The sequence below is a fragment of the Neofelis nebulosa genome, chromosome X (assembly GCF_028018385.1).
Source record: "Neofelis nebulosa isolate mNeoNeb1 chromosome X, mNeoNeb1.pri, whole genome shotgun sequence".
Taxonomy (NCBI): domain Eukaryota; kingdom Metazoa; phylum Chordata; class Mammalia; order Carnivora; family Felidae; genus Neofelis; species Neofelis nebulosa.
Window position 1 is genome coordinate 89,783,264 of NC_080800.1, and position 21,678 is coordinate 89,804,941.

General features: G+C 39.6%; 1 protein-coding gene across 4 annotated transcripts in view; it reads right to left on the reverse strand.

Annotated features, from left to right (window-relative positions):
* Nucleotides 1–5,425: 5,425 nt before the first annotated feature.
* ACSL4 (acyl-CoA synthetase long chain family member 4) overlaps nt 5,426–21,678 on the reverse strand; it is an 88,153-nt gene continuing 71,900 nt past the window's right edge. For all 4 annotated transcript variants that reach the window (XM_058714110.1, XM_058714112.1, XM_058714113.1 and 1 more), the window contains one exon: nt 5,426–8,350. In XM_058714110.1, the coding sequence (XP_058570093.1) occupies nt 8,193–8,350 (158 nt within the window). In that variant the 3' untranslated portion in view covers nt 5,426–8,192. The remainder of the gene's footprint in view (nt 8,351–21,678) is intronic.

Consider the following 21,678-nt stretch of genomic DNA (forward strand, 5'->3'; position numbering starts at 1 on the left):
TTTTTTTTTTTAAAGAAATGAAACAAAATAAAACCACATCCATCAACCACTTGCCTCATCCATACCACAGGGCTGATGGCTGTCCCTCATCTCACCACAGCAGAACACTGAAGCAGAAAAAACAGCAGACATTGGGCACAGCACAGGGGAACTGTGCAGAAAACAGGGTAATTAAGCAATGGTATGTGTGATGAATGTAGAAACCACCGACCCCCAACCTCCTTGTACATGTTCCCCCAGAACACTGGTCATTCAAGGTTAACCCTCCATACAAGAGATTGGAAGAGACTTCTCTGAAGGGGGCTGGCCCTAGAGGGGAACTCCGAAGATACTGACATGGGGTTTGCCAAATGGTGCGGCCAAAATCACCTGATAGCAAAACTCTTTTCATGAGCTCCACCCACACTTTCAGACCTTCCAGTCAGCTTTCTAGTGCTTTCTTTTTTTTTTTTTAATTTTTAAAAAAATGTTTATTTATTTTGGAGAGAGAGACAGAGACAAAGTGCGAGCAGGGGAGGGAGAGCAGAGAGTAAGTTGAGATAGAGGGAGACCCAGAATCCGAAGGAGGCTCCAGGCTCTGAGCTGTCAGCACACAGCCCAGCATGGGGCTGGAACCCACAGACTGTGAGATCATGACCTGAGCCGAAGTTGGACGCTTAACTGACTGAGCCACCCAGGCGCCCCTCTAGTACTTTCTTCTTAAATGAACAGGCAAGAATTGTCAAACCTTTAAAGAACAGAGAAAAAATCAAGCATCAAGCAGGAAAAAGCAAGTAGTTGTAAACTGGCTCTGCAGAATACAGAAAGCTTAAAAACTTAAAAAAAAAAAACCCTACCATTCACTAACAGAAAGCTTCAAAAAAGGAACGTATAAAAAACAAAAAACTCCAGCTCTTAGAAATTGTTAACATGTTATTTTTTATTCCCTTCCTCTATGTTCATCTGTTTTGTTTCTTAAATTCCATATATGAGTGAGATCATATATTTGTCTTTCTCTGACTGACTTATTTCACTTAGCATAATACACTCTAGTTCCATCCATGTTGTTGCAAACAGCAAGGTTTCATTCTTTTTTTCCACTGAGTAGGATAAAAAATGAGAGGGAGGCAAACCATAAGAGACTCTTTCTAAAAAAATGTTTTGATGTTTCTTTATTTTTGAAGAGAGAGATAGCACAAGTGGTGAAGGTGCAGAGAGAGAGGGAGACACAGAATCTGAAGCAGGCTCCCGGCTCTGAGCTGTCAGCACAGGGCCTGACACGGGGCTCAAACTTACAATCTGTGAGATCATGACCTGAGTGAAGTCAGATGCCCAACCGACTGAGGCACAAGAGACCCTTATATACAGAGAACAAACTGAGGGATGCTGGAGGGGAGGTGTGTGGGGAGATGGGCTAAATGGGTGATGGGCATTTAAGGAGGGCACTTGTGATGAACATTGGGTGTTGTATGTAAATGATGAATCACTAAATTCGACTCTTGAAACTGTTACTACACTATATGTTAACTAACTTGGATTTAAATAAAATTTAAAAAAAAACTAAAACCAAAACCAAAAGAATAGCCATTTACTGATAGTGAACTGTGTTTACCATTAAATATGTCTTTGTTTGAAAAAAAAAAAAAAGAAATCATAAACACAATAGCAGAAATAAAAAAAAAAAATCAGGAGTTTGAAAGAGCCAGGAGAGGAAATCTCCCAGACAGAATTTTTTAAAAGATGAAAAATAGGAACACAAAGAATATTAAAGGATCAGCCCAAGTGATTCACCATTTGAACAACAGACGTGAGAGAGAGAACAATGAAAATGGAAAGAAAGAAGTCAATGAAATAACTCGGGAAAATTTCCCAGAACAGACGTACATGAGTTTCTGGGTTGAAATGGCCCTAGCACAATGGATGAAAACATACAGCAAAGCTCAGTCATGAGATTACAGAGAACATGGAGATTTTATGAGCTTCTGGGGGGAAAAATCAAGTCCTAGGGAAGGGGTGGGAGAAATCAGAATGCCCTTGAACTGCCACAGTAATACTGGAAGCTTAATGTCAGTGGAATAATGTTTTCAACAGGGAGGGGACATGTTCTATCTAGAATTCTACACCCAAGCAAATGATCAATTGAAGGTCTCAAATGTACCTCCCATATATCCCTTCTCAGTAAGCTACTGTGGGATGTGTTCCATCAAAAAGAGGAAATAATCCAAAGAAAAAGACATGGTATACAGGAAACAGGAGGTGCAACCTGTGATTAAAGGTGACGGGAACTCTCAGGATGATAGTGAAGTTAGATTCTAAGTTAATGGAGGGATAGTCTTAAGGTAAAGGAAGGTGAACGATCTAGCTTGAAATTGGTTGGAAGGTTCTAGGAGATACTTCTTCCAGGGATGAAGAATTGTTCGAATTCTTATTATCTGCAAACATTGAAAAGAGATATATGGACACTTGGTGGAGAAACTGGGGTTAAATCCTTAGAAAACCAAGCAAACGCATGAGAGACTTCTTATGAGCACTATGGGGTTCAAAGTGCAGGAAAGGATAATTCATCATAGCTTTCCTCCACACGTTTCAGCCTTGACTAGCATAGTTATTCTAACTGAAACTTACTGATTTGATTACACTTCTATACTGACAGGATGGAAAGTGTGCCCCTGTATCGCGAGAGGTCAATGGATAAGGACAAAGCAGAGATGTAGCAACACACGCACGTTATTTAGATACAAGTCAGTAAATACCAAAACAATCCACTAAGAGTCAAAAGTGGATGGGCCGCCTGGGTGCCTCGCTTGATTGAGCTTCCGACTCTTGATTTCGGCTCAGGTCATAATCCCAGAGTCGTGGGATCAAGTCCCAAGTTGGGCTCCATGCTGAGTGTGAAGCCTGCTTAAGATTCTGTCTCCCTCCCTCCCTCTTTCCCTAAAATGACATCATTTTTTAAAAAGTGGTTGCCTCTGAGGTAGAGGAAGCAGGAGGAATGAGGGCAGGGGATGGCTTTCTTTCACAAACTTGGTAGGGTAGTGGGCTTTAAACCTATGCTTTCCAAAAGTGTCTTGCAAATTCCCTAGAGGTGTGCTAACAGGAGAATGAAATTAGAGATTCAGTTCCTCAGTCACACTAACCCCTTTCAAATGCTCAGCAGCCACACGTGGCTAGTGGCTACTGTAAGGGATAGGAGAGATCCAGGACATTGCCAACTTCACAGAAAGTGCTGTTGGACCGCAGTATTTTACAGGGTTGTGAAATCAATAGGGGGGATCACAACCGGAATTTAAATAAATGAAATAGAATAGAAAGTTGGTGAGCAAGTCATTAATACTGTTTTTTCACATAAACAGTTTCACAGAATATCGCTTTACGTACATGTCAGTGGATGTGCACAGCTTTGTGAATCACGGTAAAAAAAAAATGTTTGAAAGCCCTTCTTTAAATTATGTGTACAGAATGAGGATTTTTTTTTTTTTAAACAAGAGAGTGGCAGACTCCTTGTACCTAGCAGAATCCTCACTTCTTGTGATGGCATCATCCACAGCCTCATTTCCTTGAAGGAAACTTTGGGACCTAGGGCATCATTAAAAAAAACAAAAAACAAAAAAACAGGGGCACCTGGGTGGCTCAGCCGGTCAAGCATCTGACTCTTGATTTCAGCTGGTCATGATCCCAGGGTCGTGGGATCAAGCCCTGTGTCCGGCTCCATGCTGAGCATGAAGGCTGCTTCAGGTCCTTTCTCTCTCTCTTTCTCTCTCCCCTTCTGCCCCTCCCCATGCTCACACTAAAATAAAATAAAAAAACAAAGGGTATCTTTTTTGAAGTTTGGCCTTTGTATTTATTTTTTTAATATAGGAAGAAGACAGTAAGGCTAAGTGGGTATTTTGGGATTTGCCCATGGTTACAAAGCCAGTGATAGAATGAGCCAGGTCTCCCTCACCTCTATATCCAGAACTCTCCACAGTCTTCAGGGACTGGCGATCCTTTTGGGCCGGAGTATGTTGATATGTTAAATAACCTGACAAAGATTGGCTACAATGATGATGATGATGATGATAGCTAACAAAAGCTTACTATGTTTCAAACATTTTACCTGGACTAACGCGTTTTAACCCTCACAACCCCCCTGTGAGGTAGATCCTATTATCAACCAACCCCATTTGTTCAGATGGAAGAATGCAGGGGAGGGGTGTAGATTAACCTGCTCACAGTCACCCAGCTAGTGACCAGACTGAGGCAGTCTGGTCCCAGGGCGCTAACACTATATGACAGACACCCTCATAGAGGTGCCTGGTTGGTTCAGTCCATGGAGTATGTGGCTCTTGACCTCGGGGTTGTGAGTTCAAGCCCCCATTGGGTGTGGAGATTACTTAAAAATAAAATCTTGTGAAAAAAAAATAAAAATAAAATAAAATAAAATCTTGTGGTGCCTGGGTAGTTCAGTCAGTTAAGTGTCTGACTCTTGATTATGGCTCAAATCATGATCTTAGGGTTGTGAGATCGAGCCCCGTGTCGGGCTCTGTGTTGACAGTGGAGCCTGGTTGGGATTCTCTCCCTTTCTCTCTGCCCTTCCCATTGCTCACGCTTGTGCTCTCTAAATAAACGTTTAAAAAATAATAGTAATAACATACACCCTCATATAACTCAGATAAACTGACTTCCTAAATTTTAAGTAGCCTAAAGATAACAGTTATCATTTATTAGCACCTACTAATAATCCACACGGATAGGACTGTGTTTTGTTCCACAATTAGCAGTGTTACAAAGGAGGTCTACTCTATGAACTGTATCAATGTAACAGCTTTGGGTTCCAGCACTCCAAACTAATGGATGGGATTTACACAGGCCAGGTTAGCTGCTTAATGCAATTCCATAAACCTACATTTGAGTACTTTTTATTTTTTTTTTAATGTTTATTTGTGAGAGAGAGAGAGAGAGAGAGAGAGAGACAGGGCGTGAGCGGGGTAGGGGCAGAGAGAGAGGGAGACACAGAATCCAAAGCAGGCTCCAGGCTCTGAGCTGGCAGCACAGGGCCGGATGAGGGGCTCGAACCCTCGAACCGCAAGGTCATGACCTGAGCCGAAGTCGGTTGCTCAACGGACTGAGCCACCCAGGCGCTCCTACATTTGAGTACTTCTTAAATATGCATTTAAAAGTCTGGCTAACAGGGGTGCCTGCCTGGCTCAGTCAGAGGTGCCTGTGACTCTTGATCTTGGGGTTGTGAGTTTGAGCCCCATGTTGGGTGTAGAGATTACATAAACAAACAAACAAACAAACAAACAAACTTTAAAGAAGAAAGGAAGGAAGAATGGGAGGGAGGGAGGGGGAAGCAAGAGAGAGAAGGGAGGGGAGGGAAGGAGGGAGGAAGGAAGGAAGAAAGTCTGGCTAATATTCTGGATTTTTATCTGCAGATTTTTATCTTGGCACATCATTAGGCACAAACTGGCTTGATATGGGTGGTTTTATTTCTTAAGATTCGAGTGCAAACTTAAAAACAAGAACAAACCAAGTTTTTCATTAGGAATAAACACAAAAATCAAAGTAACAATCCTGCAATCGTGCATTTTTAACAGAAAGTACAAAATATGAATACATTATCATTTGTAACTACATTTGAAAATTAAAATATTTCTCTCCAAGTTCCAAATACCACACAATCATTAACCTGTCTTCTTGTCACCTCAAAGACATTTGTCATGTGCTATCAAGAAAACATAGGCAAGGATTATTATGAATCAGTCTTTATGCCCCAAAGAAACATTATTCTCCTTAACTTCTGACTCTGAATCATTCACCTGTATCTCGGTTTTGAAAAGCCATACAATTATATCCTTCCACTCTAGGAAGAAAAACAAGAAAGAAGCAATACAAGTATCAAGGAGGCAAGATATTTTCATGTAATTAAAGCAAAAGTCACAAGTGTTCGATTTAGAAATATACAGAACTGTAGTAAAATCTTTAAGTACAACTTCATTTGATGGCTGACATGTCAGAATAATAGTGAACAGTTTAAATAGGTATAAAAATGTAGGATTAAAATCTTTAGCCTCAAATACTCGAAAAGTCACTATGAACATGGAAAGACCGGTTTACATAAACATGTATATATATATATATTTTTTTGGGGGGGGATGAAAAATCAGGGGGTAGTGGCATCTCCCTGGTCCCTTAACAATATTTGGATTTTCCCAAAGAATTAGCAGCACCCAACTTGAAGTGTTAATTCCATGTTTCTAAAGGACCTATACAACAGATTAGTTGGCAGTGTTCTAGCTTTCTGGAGATGGGAATGGGTCAGGGTGAAGACACTGGGGTATGCATGCATTCACATATTTAAAATCACCATTCCAAATGGGGGGGGGAAATTCACATATTGAATAAAAGATCTAAGGAAATCATCCTTAAAGGATCAACAGTGGGCCAGAACAGCAGAAGCTGACCAGTAGTCTACTTGATGATGATGGTTATTCACTCTTCAAAGGCAAGTCGGGAAGAATGACAATACTCACATACACATAACTTCAGAGTGCTTGCCTTGAATTTGACATTGCAGAACACTGAACAGAAATCTCAACAAAAACCTTCATTCTTGCTTATAACAACACCAGACTATTTTTTCCTTTTCACCACCATATACAGAACATTTAAATATTTTCATTATAAATATCTTAGAGCAAAAAGAATGTATTTTGTTGCAGTGGTGGCCCATGTCTGTACAAAGCAATGTCAGCAACATATATGTGTGTGTATGTGTATATATATATATATATATATATATATATATATATATATAATGATTAAGAAAAAAGTGCAAAGAATAACAGTATTAAGAAGTTTTGCTTTTTACAGTAACTATGGTTCAAGTGTGAAAATCTGTCAGATGTAGAATCCCAGATCTTAATGAAAGATTCAAAAAGAAGCCCGCATTGCCAAGTTACTGCACAAGTTATCAGTCCCTTATCGAGTATCTTCCCTTTTCCCTGATCTAGCATTTCCAGTTTCTCAACTCTTCCCACAGACAGGAAAATAGGGGTAACAGTGTATCCTTCCCTTTAACTTCCCCAAACTCCTCCGAGCAAATCATTCAGAGATTCAAACAAAATACTGGGGAGGTCATTCATCATCACCCGCTTTGCTCAAATTAAAGCTAAATGAATCAAATCAGCAACAGCAAGCAGACCTTAAATTACAAGGCTAATTTAATATGAGTACACTTTCAAATCAATCCCTGTTATCAAAGATAAATCCAGAACTGAAATCCTTTCCCAGGTGGTAATTCTAATGGATTTCATCACCTTTTTGAACACAGAAAATAAAAATACTTCCTGTTAAAATGTGATTTCACTTTTTACCATTTTACCCATGGTCTCAGTCCTTTCTTTTGAACAAACCTAGAAAGACAGCTCTCGACATTCTTCAAAATGTACTTTACTCTTAAGTCGTTCCAATAATTACAGTTACTGATTTCAGACCTCTGAGTTTCCAAAAAAAAGAAAGAAAAAACCAATTTCCCTTTAAATATATCACTAAGTAATTTTTGGTGCATTTAATGTTGTTGTATTCAGACTTCAGGCACTGTAATTATTCACAACATTACAATGATTCTATGTCTAACCTACGCCAACAATTATGAATCCTAAAATGGTTTCCAAGGTACTGTTTGATTCTGCAGATTATATTATGATTGAATTTTGCCTTCAAGATAAATTGTTGGAAGAGAATTTTAAGGCCCTGCAACACTTCTGCTTTGAAGTAGTGTTAGTACATATTTCTTTTGTCATACTTAATATTTAAGCTTCTTCTGAACTAGGAAGACAGTAGACATTGGAAGATACAAATTACCTCAAACTACATTCTACACCAACTCCAGTTCATTTTGTTCAACATTCAATATTTTCCTTTAAGAGAGCAAGCAGATGGTAGGCTAATTTTTAAAAACAGAATTTTTACTCTAAAATTAATGACACAGCTAACGGGAAACAACTTTTCGATTTCAGCTTCATGAGAACTAGGCAAAAACTAAGTTAAAGTAGACTCCATGACTATTTTAATCACTTTGGGTTTCTTTCTTTCTTTTTTTTTTTTTTTACCATGTCTTTAGAATGATATGCCCCTTACATTCTAACAGACAGCTCAATAAGGCTTAAAACTCTAGAACTGAAAAACCACCAGACAACCTCCCGCACACCTGTAAATTACAGAGCAGAATTTTATTTGCCCCCATACATTCGCTCAATGTCTTTGAGGTAATGGTTCTTCAGTTCCTTTCTCTTCAGTTTGAAAGCATCAGTGACCAAACCAGTTTCAGGGGTCCATGGCTCTGGACTCAAGCGGACCTTGATAGGAATTTCAAATCGCTCCAGATTCACTGAAATGAGAAAGGTAGGGGGAAGGTGGGAGAGAGGGAAAGAAAGGGGAGATGGGAGGGAATAGTTAATTAATGATTCCGGTGCCTTCCAATTTCATCGTAGAGTTCTCAAACTATACCTGAATTGTTTCAGTTGAATACAGTTTTAGCCTACAGAGATTTTATTCTACCATATTCCTACCATATGTAGGAAAAGCCTTCAGAGCCTTCCTATTTGTTGTTTCTTCTGCCTGCGATGGTCTTCCCTTTTGGTAGCTGCATGGCTCATTTCCTTACTTCATCCACGTGTCTACTCAAATGCTACTCCTCGGAAAGGCTTCCCTGACCCTTCAGAACAGATGTCCCCGTACCCTCTTTGTCCATCCCTTGGCACGAGATTTTCTTCAAAATACTTATCGCCACCCCACACATCATGTATATTTGTCTCACCTGCTAGAACATAAGCTCCATGAAAGCAGAGTTTTTGTTTCGTTCATTGCCATCCACAGGGCCACATTAAGAGCCCTCAGGAAATACATACGTATGTATTTATTCATTCTGCAGGGACCTAAACCGCTAGCCAGCCGTTCTTCTTGAGCTTTACTATGTATTCAAATTAGAATCAAAAGGGGGATTGTGGATTTCACACTTAAATGGTCTCAAGAATTGAGGTGGCACATACTGCACCTGAGTTAAACAACTCAGCACATGCTGAGATGTCAGAGCACAGAAGAAAATAAGGACACAGAATCAATCAATAGAGTACTCAGTAATTTTAAATTCAATTACACTCCATCAAGTTATTATTAGTAGAAGCTCATTCCTAAAATCCTGAAGGCCCATTAACAGCAATGCTAATCTACAGATGAGCTTTATTTTTTTTATTTATTTTGAGAGACAGAACACGTGTAGGAGGTGCAGAGAGAGGGAGAGACAGAATCCCAAGCAGGGTCCTTGTTGACAGTGAGGGAGCTCCCAGATGAGGTTTATTTTATATGCAATTATTTAAAACAGCAATTTTGGGGCACCTGGGTGGCTTAACTAGTTAGGCCTCCAACTCCTGGTTTGGGCTCAGGTCATGATCTAAGGGTTGTGAGACTGAGCCCCGTCAGGCTCCATGCTGGGTGTGGAGGCTGCTTAAGATTCTCTCTCTCCCTCTCTCTCTGCCCCTCTACCCCTTGCTCATGCTCTCTCAAAAAAAAAAAAATATTAAAACAGCAATTCTGAAGGAGCACACATCTGCATGTTTAAAAACTACTGCTAAACAGCCTAGGTGACTTTAGAAACAACTTGGTTTCAGTGACAAGCACAAAAAGAAATCAAACTCAGGGATGTTTTTGACCTACTACCAGTCCTGAGTTTTTCAAAAGCTGGATTAAATTACTGAATTTCTCATTAAAATCAGAGAAAAATATAAACTGGAGTGTGGAAAAATAATCTTTCCCATTACACAGAACCAAATCCCTAAAAGTAATACCTGAACAGGAACATGAATCTTGCCCAAATTAACCAGGTCTGCTCTGTTGATACATTACAGCTCAGATATGGGGGAGGTGCCAGAAATAAGCCCATCTGTTCCCAAGGTCACATCTGGATGTTAAGGATACAGTTACATCCTCAGCTATAGATTTGGCTCCCAAACCTTTTATTTCATAATACAGTAAAACCTTGGCTTGCGAGCATAATTTGTTCCAGAAACATGTTTGTAATCCAAAGCACTTGTATATCAAAGCAAACTTCAAGATCCATTGGCCCAGTTGTGATCATGTGACGGACTATTTGCATTGCAAGACATCGCTTGTTTATCAGGTTAAAACTTACTGGAAATGTTTGCTCATCTTGTGGAATGGTCACAGAACAAATTACTGGCAATCCAAAGTTTTACTGTACTTCCCTTATTTACATAAGTCCTATTCTGGAAACACTGATAAAATCAGGACAAGGTAGGCATATTATTTCAGTTGCACACAAGCAAATTTAGGTATATTTATAAAAGTGACTCTATTTAACCTTCATGAACTAAATTCCTGTTCAAAGGGGGAAAAGGCTACATTCTGGGAAATGTACATTTTGGGAAATTTCATTTTGGGAACTCCTAAATATTATCTAGTACCACAAGCTTCAGAGAACAATGGGTAATACCCCAGTTTCTTATAAACAGGATACACTGCCAACAAGTGAGAAAGAGCAGGGGGAAGAAAAAACAAACAGGATTTTTACACGTGGCATTTTATATGAATTACCTGTAACATTATGAAATACAGCCTGCAGGTGGCAGCAAATATTGTTGGGTTTTTTTGTTTGTTTCCCTAGCCATTGGTAGTTGTCAAATCACTACAAAACTTTTCAGTTTGTATTCTTATGATAGGTAACCTGAAAGCAAGCCCCACTGGGGTTAATGAGGTTGAAACTAACAATTAATTTAAAGCTTGTTTTTCAGAGACGTGTTTCTCCCTAATCAGCTATGGTTTCTTGCCAGACCCCACTAGCAAACCTGCTAGATGTCTCTGCAGAGGCATAAACTGAAGCTCATGGATATGGCTCCAGCCTGTGAACAAGCATTCCTTCCCCGAGATAATGAGCTTGACACCGATCCAGTTTATACTGACTCACAGAGCATGCACCTAGCCCCTCACCTTGTCCTAAGAGGACCTCCTGAAGGCTGGGGCCAAATTTTGTCTCCTCCTAATGGTAAGTCTGCACCGCAAAGTGAACATGGGATGTATGTTACTTATATGTGCAAGCTCCATCTTTCTTCATTCAGTTATAAGTTTCCCAGCCCTTTTCCTCAAGGTGCATGTAATCCCAACCCGTATGATTATTTTTTAATAATTTTGTTTGAGAGAGCGAGTGAGCACAAATGGGGGAGCGGCAGAGAGGGAGACACAGAATCTGAAGCAGGCTCCATGCTCTGAGCTGTCAGCACAGAGCCCGACATGAGGATTGAACTCGTGAACTGTGATATTATGACCTGGGCTGAAGCTGGACGCTCACCTGACTGAGCCACACGAGGACGAGGTGCCCCCCAACCTCTATGATTATTAATAAAGAAAAGGAAAGGAAAGGAAAGGAAAGGAAAGGAAAGGAAAGGAAAGGAAAGGAAAGGAAAGGAAAGGAAAGGAAAGAAAAAAGAAAAGAAAAGAAAAGAAAAGAAAAGAAAAGAAAAGAAAAGAAAAGAAAAGAAAAGAAAAGAAAAGAAAAGAAAAAAGAAAAGAAAAAACCTTGTCCTGTTCCCCTTCAGGAAGGCAGATTTGAGGCTTGCCCTTCTGTCTCTTTGTTTGGCTGCCTCTTAAACCCTTTCCTTGCTGCACATTCAATGTCTCAGTGATTGGCTCTGCTGAATGTCAGGCATGTGAACTCAAGTTTGGTTACAAATGTGGTGAGCCAGCCAGGAGCTCATTGCACATGGTTTGTCGGCTCCCAGCCGGGAACAGGAGTCTGATGATGAGTCCAAGCAGCTGCCTAGGCTCCTTGTCGCAGGGACAGTTCCTGGGGCCCCAGCTGGACTGGGCACCAGACCTTTGCTGCTTAACTTTTGCAGCAATAGTTTTGGGGTTTGGTTTGGACAGACCTCTCTTGATGAGTACTTCACGTGGGATGGCACGTGAGCTTATTTCTTCCTCCCATTCAGTTGCCTTCAAATAGGGGGTTTTGGTTTGGCTTTCTTAGCTTGAGTAGGAAGCCATGTGGTTGAGTCAGTAAACCTCTGACTTTTAAGAAGAACTAGCAAGTAGGAAGCTGTTTCGTTCAGTTGGTGAAGTTCCGACTTTTGACGAGGACCCAACACTCTTCTGGGCTTTATTTATTGTGTTTCTTGCTGCAGTGTTTGGTATCTTTCGATCAAATGGGCCACATGCTAATTGGAAAATTGGAAATGCCTATTCAGTTCCAAAATGCAACCCTATGGGCTGTATTTCCCCAAACTTGACAATGTTTCATTATGAACCCATGAAAAGGGGGAAAAAATGGAGGCACATGGGTGGCTCAGTCGGTTGAGCATCCAACTTCGGCTCAAGTCATAATCTCACAGTTCCTGAGTTGGGAGCCCGGTGTTGGGCTCTGTGCTAACAGCTCAGAGCCTGAAGCCTGCTTCAGACTGTGTCTCTTGCTCTGTCTTGGCCTCTCCTCTGCTGGTGTGCTCTCTCTCAAAGATAAATAAACATTTTTTTTTTAATTAAAAAAATGATCTTCTTTTTGCAACATGCAACACTGCTTGGCCACAATGTTCATTAGACTCTGGAGAAAAATAATGAACTAACAGACCCAGAAATTATAATGTTATCTTGCAATTAGCTTTGTTCTGTAAAAGGGAAGAAATGGGATGAAATACCCTATGTTCAGTTTTTTAGGATGCTGTATTAGAATAAGCCCATGCAGAAGAAATGTAATATTTTATTTCAACACACAGAGACAGACTTGGAAATTGGGCTTTTAATGTCCTCTCCACAAATATTAGTAAAACAAAGGCTATAAGACTTTGTTTGTATCTTGTGTATTTGTAGGTGTGTCCATAGATGTTGTAAATATATATTCTCTACCTCTGGGTGGTACTGTTAAGATTAATTCATAAAAGAGCTCTATTTAGTTGGTTTATAGGCAAGAGCTTGCTAAGAATTGGGCATTCTTGGGGCTCCTGGGTGGCTTAGTCGGTTGAGCTTCCGACCTTGGCTCAAGTCATGATCTCACAGTCCATAGGTTGGAGCCCCATGACAGGCTCTGTGCTGACAGCTCAGCCTGGAACCTGGAGCCTGCTTTGGATTCTGTGTCTCCTCTCTCTCTGCACCTCCCCCACTCACACTCTCTCTCAAAAAATAATTGTTAAATTTTTTTTTTAAAAGAACTGGGCATTCTTAAAACTCAGAAAGATAGAAACCAACCCAAATGGTTTTCAAGTTCACATGATCTGCAAAAACAGTCAGTATTAAAGCTAACTTAAGGTTGTTTGTTTAATTAAAATGGAAATGTCTTTCAAGTTGCCAGCATTAGATGTAAAACTTTTATTCTGCCTGCATTTACTTAAGTCAAATAAGTTGATAGGATCTGTTACAATTTTTTAAAAATATGCCTTGGGAGAATGACTGTGATATCTTATAAAGTTTTTATGGGTGATCAAAATATAATTGTTGAGAGCAAGTAAATTAAGATAAAAAGGTTTCTAGGTAAACTTTTAAATAGCTTCCAAAATCTTTGGTAACCTGAAACCTTGAAGTTAAATTCATTAAATATCCAGATCATTTCCAAATAAGAGAAAATAATAAAACATTCCTTACCGACCATAGGTTTATGCACTTTTGGTTTCTTTATTACAGAGAATCTAAAGATCAAGTGGGGTCTCGGGGCACCTGGTGGGCTCAGTTGGTTAAGCATCTGACTCTTGACTTCAGCTCAGGTCATGATCTCATGGTTTGTGAGACTGAGCCCCGCATCAGGTTCTGCGTTGACTGTGCAGAGCCTGCTTGGGATTCTCCGTCTCTCTCTCTCTCTCTCTCTCTCTCTCTCTCTCTCTCTCTCTGCCCCTCCCCCAGTCATATGTGCTCTCTCTCTCTCTCAAAAATAAATAAACTTAAAATAAGACAAAACTAACAAGATAAATTGGGGTCTCTTAGTAAACATGTTTTGTGCTTTATTAAGAGATTATACTATGAAAAAAATTATTAAATAAACTCATAAATGTGCCGAGCTAAAAAATTCTGGTGTAAGAGTCAGTTCACAATCGGTTACTATTAGTTTTCACTAGAAATTGAAGTTATAATAGTTAAGAATTCTAATAAATGTAATTAAGACTACTGGAAAAGGGGAACAAGTCTGTATGCAAAGAAAATGGTGTATAAAAGTGTTGAATCACTGTATCGTACCCCTGAAACTAATATTAACAGTGTATGTTTACTATACTGGGATTAAAATAAAATTAAAAGAATAAAAATAAACCAAAAAAAAATCCAAAGGAAATGGGATATGTAATTTTGGTTAAAAAAAAAAAAAGGTATGAAGAATGTGAATACATTTTTGTTGAGGGAAAAGGATTTTGTCCTAAAATAATGAGACTAGTTATTTAAAAAAAAAAAACTGAGGAAAAAAAATCTTTTTTTTTTATTTTATTTTTTTTAAGAGAGAGGGGTTTGTGGAGAGAGAAAGAGAACCAAAAGCAGGCTCCATACTCAGCATGGAGCCTGATGCAGGGCTTGATCCCACGACCCTGGGACCCTGACCTGAGCTGAAATCAAAGGTTGGATGTTCATTGGGTGTTGTATGTAAGCCACTTTGACAATAAATTATATTTAAAAAAAGAGTGGGACACTCAACGGACTGAGCCACCTAGGCGCCCTGGAAAAAAAAATCTTAATGTGAAAAAAAAAAAATTATGGAGGGTTTACAAAGGGAAAGTTTTGAAACAGAATTTTATGTGTGGTCAGGACTAAACTTGTAATAAATGAGTTTTAATATTAATAGTACACTAGTATAAGACTGGAATTTGTTTTTTCTCTGTGTTAAGATAACAAAGTTTTCTTAGATTGTTGGTATGCTCTTGATAGAAAATTACAAACAAAGGTTTTCTTCATCCGCCTGGAAAAACAATTTCTATGTTTTGTCTTTATCAGGCCATTGAAAATACTTAAGAAAGCTGAATCTTCTCCATATTGAAAAAGTTAAGTTTTGCTAATGCCTATGCAACCTTCTGTGTTTACCTTTAAAATCTCGTATTGTCATCTTGGTTAAACAGATAATTATTAAGTTTTTTTAACGATCTGTAATCGTATTTTGGTATGTATTTTAAAACGTTCTGGGGGCGCCTGGGTGGCTCAGTCGGTTAAGCGGCCGACTTCGGCTCAGGTCACGATCTCACAGTCCGTGGGTTCGAGCCCCGCGTCGGGCTCTGTGCTGATGGCTCAGAGCCTGGGGCCTGCTTCTGATTCTGTGTCTCCCTCTCTCTCTGACCCTCCCCCATTCATGCTCTGTCTCTCTCTGTCTCAAAAATAAATAATAAAAACGTTAAAAAAATAAAAAAAAATAAAACGTTCTGATATTTTTGACAAACTTCTCCAAATTCAAATTGTAAATGAAATCTTTTCAACCAATTAGGCTTATTTATTTGGTTTGTCCAATTACACAAGAAGCATTGTCAAATAAGTGCTGATAAACTTTCTTTTTTTAAAAAATTTTTTTAACATTTATTTTTGAGAGAGAGAGAGAGAGAGAGAGAGCATGAACAGGGGAGGGTCAGAGAAAGAGGGAGACACAGAATCTGAAACAGGCTCCAAGCTCTGAGCTGTCAGCACAGAGCCCGACGCGGGGCTCGAACCCACAGACCGCGAGATCATGACCTGAGCCGAAGTCGGACGCTTAACCGACTGAGCCACCCAGGCGCCCCAGTGCTGATAAACTTTCTTAGGCTATACTGTGTAGATAAATGTTATGACTGTTCCAGAAATTATATAAAATTCCTAAGGTCTTGATATGTCCTGGTATAATGTCATCACTTGTAATTCTGATTACTGAAATGTTATGTGTTTGCAGAAGTAACCAAATTTGCCTGTCAATTGCATTATAATAAACTCTTATCAGATTTTTAACCATGGCCAATTTTTACGTCTTTGATCATTTACAGACAGTTATATTTTTGCTCAGATGCTTTTACAAAAGCATCCTGCAAATGTGTTTCATCATGAGAGAGATTCATAAAAAAGACTTTCAACAATTACAGGTTTCTGATAACCTTAAGATCATAAAACTAACACTGGTTAAGAATCCAGAAAAACTGGATTCAAACAGAACAAAAACAACATGGGCCTGAAAGAACTGACAAAGAGGATTATATTTTTTATGACTCTTGTTTGAAACATGCTGGCTCTCTAATGTTGGCTCTTCCAAATTTAAAAAAAAAAAGCTTTTTTTTTTTCTCTTAAGCTAACTGGTCTATAGCAATTTGATGAATTATACCTTTGTAAGCATAATCGAAACATTTATCTTTTCCTCCCCACTTGGTCCCCCCAAAATTCAAAACTCCCAGTGATTATTCTTATTTTCATGGCAGTTACAATTGTTTGCTGAAGTTCAATAAGAATCTGTTCTCCTTGTAATAAGACACTACTGGAAACACTGGTTATATTACCAAGGCTTTGACTGGAAAGTCATATTTGAGGGCAACATGCACGGACCCGAACAGGACCAGACAGCTTTAAAGAACTAAGGTTCAGGGGCACCTGAGTGGCTCAGTCAGTTAAGCATCTGACCTCAGCTCAGGTCATGATCTCCTGGTTTGTGAGTTCAAGCCCCACGTTGGGCTCTGTGGTGACAGCTCAGAGCCTGGAGCCTCTTTCCAATTTGGTGTCTCCCTTTCTCTCTGCCCCTCCCACACTTACTTTCTCTCTCTTTCTCTTTCTTTCTCAAAAATAAATAAACATAAAAAATAAAACAATTAAAGAGCTAAGGTTGAATTTATGGATCCAATAGCGCCCCTGGGAAATATCACCCTGATACCTTGCTCACAGAGTTCCCTGCAGCCATTCCAGGTGAGTAAAGAAGTCACTTCCTGGCAGGTGCAGGAACCTCAGGATATCTTGGTGGGGCCAGGGGGAAACCTCAAGAAGGGAGGAATTCACCCAAATCTATAGGTGTTGCAGGCAAGTCTGAGGGCAATTATTTGGCTTGGCTTCTTAGCCTCAAGAGGCTCTTCAAAGTTCAACTCTGGGGCACCTAGGTGGCCCGGTCAGTTGAGCATCCCTTGATTTCAGCTCAGATCATGACCTTGATCGTGGGATCAAGCCCCTCATTGGGATCCTCGCTGAACCTGCTTGGGATTCCTTTTCTCTCTCCCTCTGCCCCTCCCCCACTCGAATGTGGGTACATGTGCTCTCTCTCTAAAATAAAAATAAAATTAAAAGTTCAATTTGAAACTTCCTTATGAAAAGTTCCAGCAAAGCAGATTCAAAAAGAACATATACGGCCAATCACTGTTTTGCTGCACTTATGTAAATAATTAGGCCAAGTTAAAACTGGATTTATTTTACAAATAAATTTGTCTAAATGTGGCAGATCTTTGATGGAAATGAGGGTGATTTAGACAGAAAAATTATGTTTCAGTAATACAGCTTTGTGGATGTTACATGCTAGTTCTAATTACCTGTTTTTTTGAGTGTTTGTTGTTTCCCCATAAAACTGGGCTGGATAGTCAATTATTCTGGTTTCCTCGGATATCTAGCCATGACTCTTCAAACTAAGATTTCCAATTTTCTCCCACTCCCTTGACTTGAAATCATTTAAAACTAAAACTGGGGGCGCCTGGGTGACTCAGTGGAGCATCCAACTCTTGATTTCTGCTCAGGCCATGATCCCAGGGTCGTGGGATTGAGCCCTGTGTCAGGCTCTGCACAGAGCATGGAGTGTGCTTGAGGTTCTCTTTCTTTCTCTCTCTCTCTCTCTGCCCCTCGCCCAAGTCTTCTCTCTCTCTCTCTCTTAAAAAAAAAAAAAAACACCAAATAACTAAAACTTCCCTTTTCCTCAAGCGCTCTGAATTGAAGCTAGACTGCTCAAAGTAAACTTCAGAGAAATTGCCACAATAGCTCATGTTTGGAAAATCTTCTTGCCTACTGCTGTATCAAGGCCACCCAGAAAGGTCGCCAAAGACATCTGAACTACAAACCAGGAAAATATGTCAGACTGCCACTGCCTGCCCTCACTCCATCTAAAGATGCTTCAAGCCTGGGGATGCCTGGGTGGCTCAGTTGTTAAGCATCCAACTCTTGATTTTTGCTCAGGCCATGATCTCACGTTTCATGAGTTCGAACCCTACATAGGGACCTGTGGTGACAGTGTGGAGCCTCCTTGGGATTCTCTTTCCCTCTCCCTCTCTCTATCTTTCTGCTCCTCACCACCCCCCCCCCATACACACACTCTCTCTCTCTCGAAATAAATAAAAACTTTTAAAAACATGATGCTTCAAGACTGACATCTAGAAACCTTCTCACTGGCAGCACTGGGTTTGTAATTTGCTACAACCACTAACAAGGGGTTTTCTTTTGTTTCCATAGAAATTCCACTTAAAATTAATTACTTGCTTGCTTGCACAATATAGCCCTAAGTTTGAGATCCTGCTGGCATGACTGCCTCCTGAAATGGGACAAGTGTTCTAACTGAGCTGACCTTTTCTCAAGACTAAGACTGGTTCATGCGATATGGAGCAAACTTCTTACCTAAGGTCCAGAACAGAACAGTTGAACCCCAGCTACTAGTGAACCATGTTGATCTGTGTGATCTTTTTCTAAGAAAAATCTTGGTCAAAGGGGGTATCTTCCAATTACTTCTAACCAGCCCTGGGTTAGCCATGCCTTGGCAGTTGGAAAATAAGAGAAATCTACTTATTTAAAAATTAGGTTTCCCTTTCTCTATTCGCAATCTCAATGAAACCAGTTATTGTACCAACCCTCTTAAACCTTTTTATCAAACAAAAAGGGAATGAACACCAGATGGGAGTTACCTGCCTGGTTACCAAGAGGGCAGATTTTGACATCAGTCTGGGAAAACATTTTTACCCTGGAGGGGAATCAGGGCTCATGATCAAGAATCTTTCTATCACCTTAGGCATGCTCACCAACAAAACTGCTGTTGCTGTTGTTGTTGCCCAACAAAAAAGAAAATAAACGTGTTAGCCAAGGTAGTGTTTGATAAGCACGCTGCTTTGGACTATGCTTGCAAAACAGGGTAGGATATGTGCCAGTGCTAACACAACTTGCAGTGTTTATATAATGCTTCAGATTAAGAACAAACTCATTCAGATAAAAGCAGAGAGTAAGCCACTTGGCTACAGTAAATTTCCCCAGAGGGTTCTAGAGAAATTGATTTGGTTAGTGGACTCTTTTCCCAGATTCCTCAAAGGATTAGGTCAGTGTCACAGGGAATACTAAGATTTGGGTTATCTATACTTTACATTAATTAGATAATGTAATAATCAAATATGCTTTCCAATGTTGTTTCAAAACAATCAAAAAAGGAACTGATATTTTGGTCATGCCAAATGTACATGTTAAGTCAAGTACCAGGGAATATTCCCAAAGGGGTACAAAGTTGCTTCATTCCTCAAATCCAGAAACTGTGCCCTTTTGCTGCAGGAAGCAGCCAGAGTGGCCACTGTCCCAACTCCTTCAAGACACAAGAGAAAGCGAAACCATGCCCATAGGTTAATGAGGTTGAAACTAAAAGGAAATTTGAAGCTTGTTTTTCAGAGATGTGTTTCTCCCTAATCAGCTATGGTTTCTTGCCAGACCCCACTAGCAAACCCGCTAGATGTCTCTGCAGAGGCATAAGCTGAAGGTCACAGATATGGCTCCAGCCTGTGAACAAGCATTCCTTCCCCGAGATAATGAGCTCGACACCCAATCCAGTTTATACTGGCTCACAGAACATGCACCTAGCCCCTCACCTTGTCTTAAGAGGACCTCCCGAAGGCAGGGGCCAAATTTTGTCTTTTAATTGTAAGTCTATACCCCAAAGTGAACATGGGATGTATATTACATGTATGTTTGCCAAATGTGCAAGCTCCATCTTTCCTCCTTAAAAGTCGTAAGTTTCCCCACCCTTTTGATCAACATGTATGTATTCCCTGGCACTATGATAATTTAAACAAAAACGAAAGCAACAACAACAACAACAACAACAAAACAACAACCACCAAAAAACCTTGTCCTGTTCCCCTTCAGGAAGGTGGATTTGAGGCTTGCCCTTCTGTCTCCCATTTTGGCTGCCTCTTGAACAAACCCTTTCCTTGCTGCATACTCGATGTCTCAGTGATTGGCTTGGCTGCGTGACAGGGCACACAAACTTCGGTTTGGTTGCAGACCTCACACTTCTATTTAAAACATGAAGAGGCCCACTATAAAAGTTGTGTGCTTTCAGGCAGTTTTAGCTGAACATAGTCAAGACTATTTTATACTTTTTTGCCTTAAGTCTCTGAAATTATAACTGGAAGCAAAAGGTTGGCAAGATAAATATTTCGTGGCACAGAAAAACTAGGACTTATACATTTAAGCTCATGATTACTGTATATTTTCCAAATCACTGATCGTTCAATTTCATGCCTCAATCTAGGAAAGTTATGGGGGTCCTGCAGATCCTAGAACCTTATTCCATTTTTCACCTGGTTGTGATCCAGGTTGGCTTTCCCCATTATTGCTTTTACACAGTGAAATACACAATGACAAATTATTCAAGTCGCATTTTACCCATTAGTACATTCAGCGGGTGACTAAGAATAACAGCCTATTTGCTGAAATACTTTTTGAAATACTACATGAAAAAAATTCTGGTAGCCTGGTGATAACAACATAAAAAGTGTGATATGTCAATAATACTATAACTGACAAAGCCATCTTTGAGAAAAAAAAAAAACATTAAGCCCCTGTCTTTATGGTCATAAAGCAACTTACCTTTCAATCTGATTATGTTAACAGGCATCTGTTATGTAAAACTTTATAGTGTCCACAGTTAACTACAAGCATGTTCTTCTTGGGGAAAAATAGTTTTTCAACTTCCACCCAGTAGCTACTATTACAAATCATATTTTTAAGCCAAAATGGAACCTAAGTAGTTAATTAAAAAAAAATAAATTATATGTAGCCTAGTTAGGGAAATAGGAGTGCTTGTGTACCTCTGATAAAGGTATAAACTAGTCTACAGTTTTTCTGGGAGAAGAGGGAGTTATGTGACAACAGAGAGGAAAAAGCCTTTTAAAAATAGACATTTTCTTTGACTCTGAAATTCCATTTCTAGGGATTCATAGTAAAAAAATAATTAAAAAAATAATTTGAGTATGTAAGATATGTGTTATATTTGTTTACAGTGCAGGACAGAGGAACTCACTTAAAAAGTCCAACAAAGACTTAAGTGGATACCCTGATACTGGAATACTATTTAGCTGTTAAAAATGAAATGCAATTCTGTATCTACTGACTTAGAAACAGGTCAATGATGCTGATGGGTTGGGTATGTTTACCAGAATGTAAGGTCACCATCCAAAATAACTACTGTAATCACATGATTTTTACTTCCTCTTTTATAATTTTCTGTACTGTCCAGCATTTTACAATGAATATATATAACCTAATCAGAAAATGATATTTTCACTTTTTAGGAGGGGAAGCAATAAGGTTAAAAACTGGGTTAATTTAAAAAAAAAAAGAAAATTTATTGGGGCACCTGGGTGGCTAGGTCGGTTAAGCATCTGACTCTTGGTTTCAGCTCAGGTTATGATCTCACGGTTCGTGAGTTTGAGCCCCGCTTTGGGTGACCTCGAACCCTGCTTCGGGTGAGTCCCAATTCTCTCTCTCTCTCTCTCTCTCTCTCTCTCTGCCCCTTGC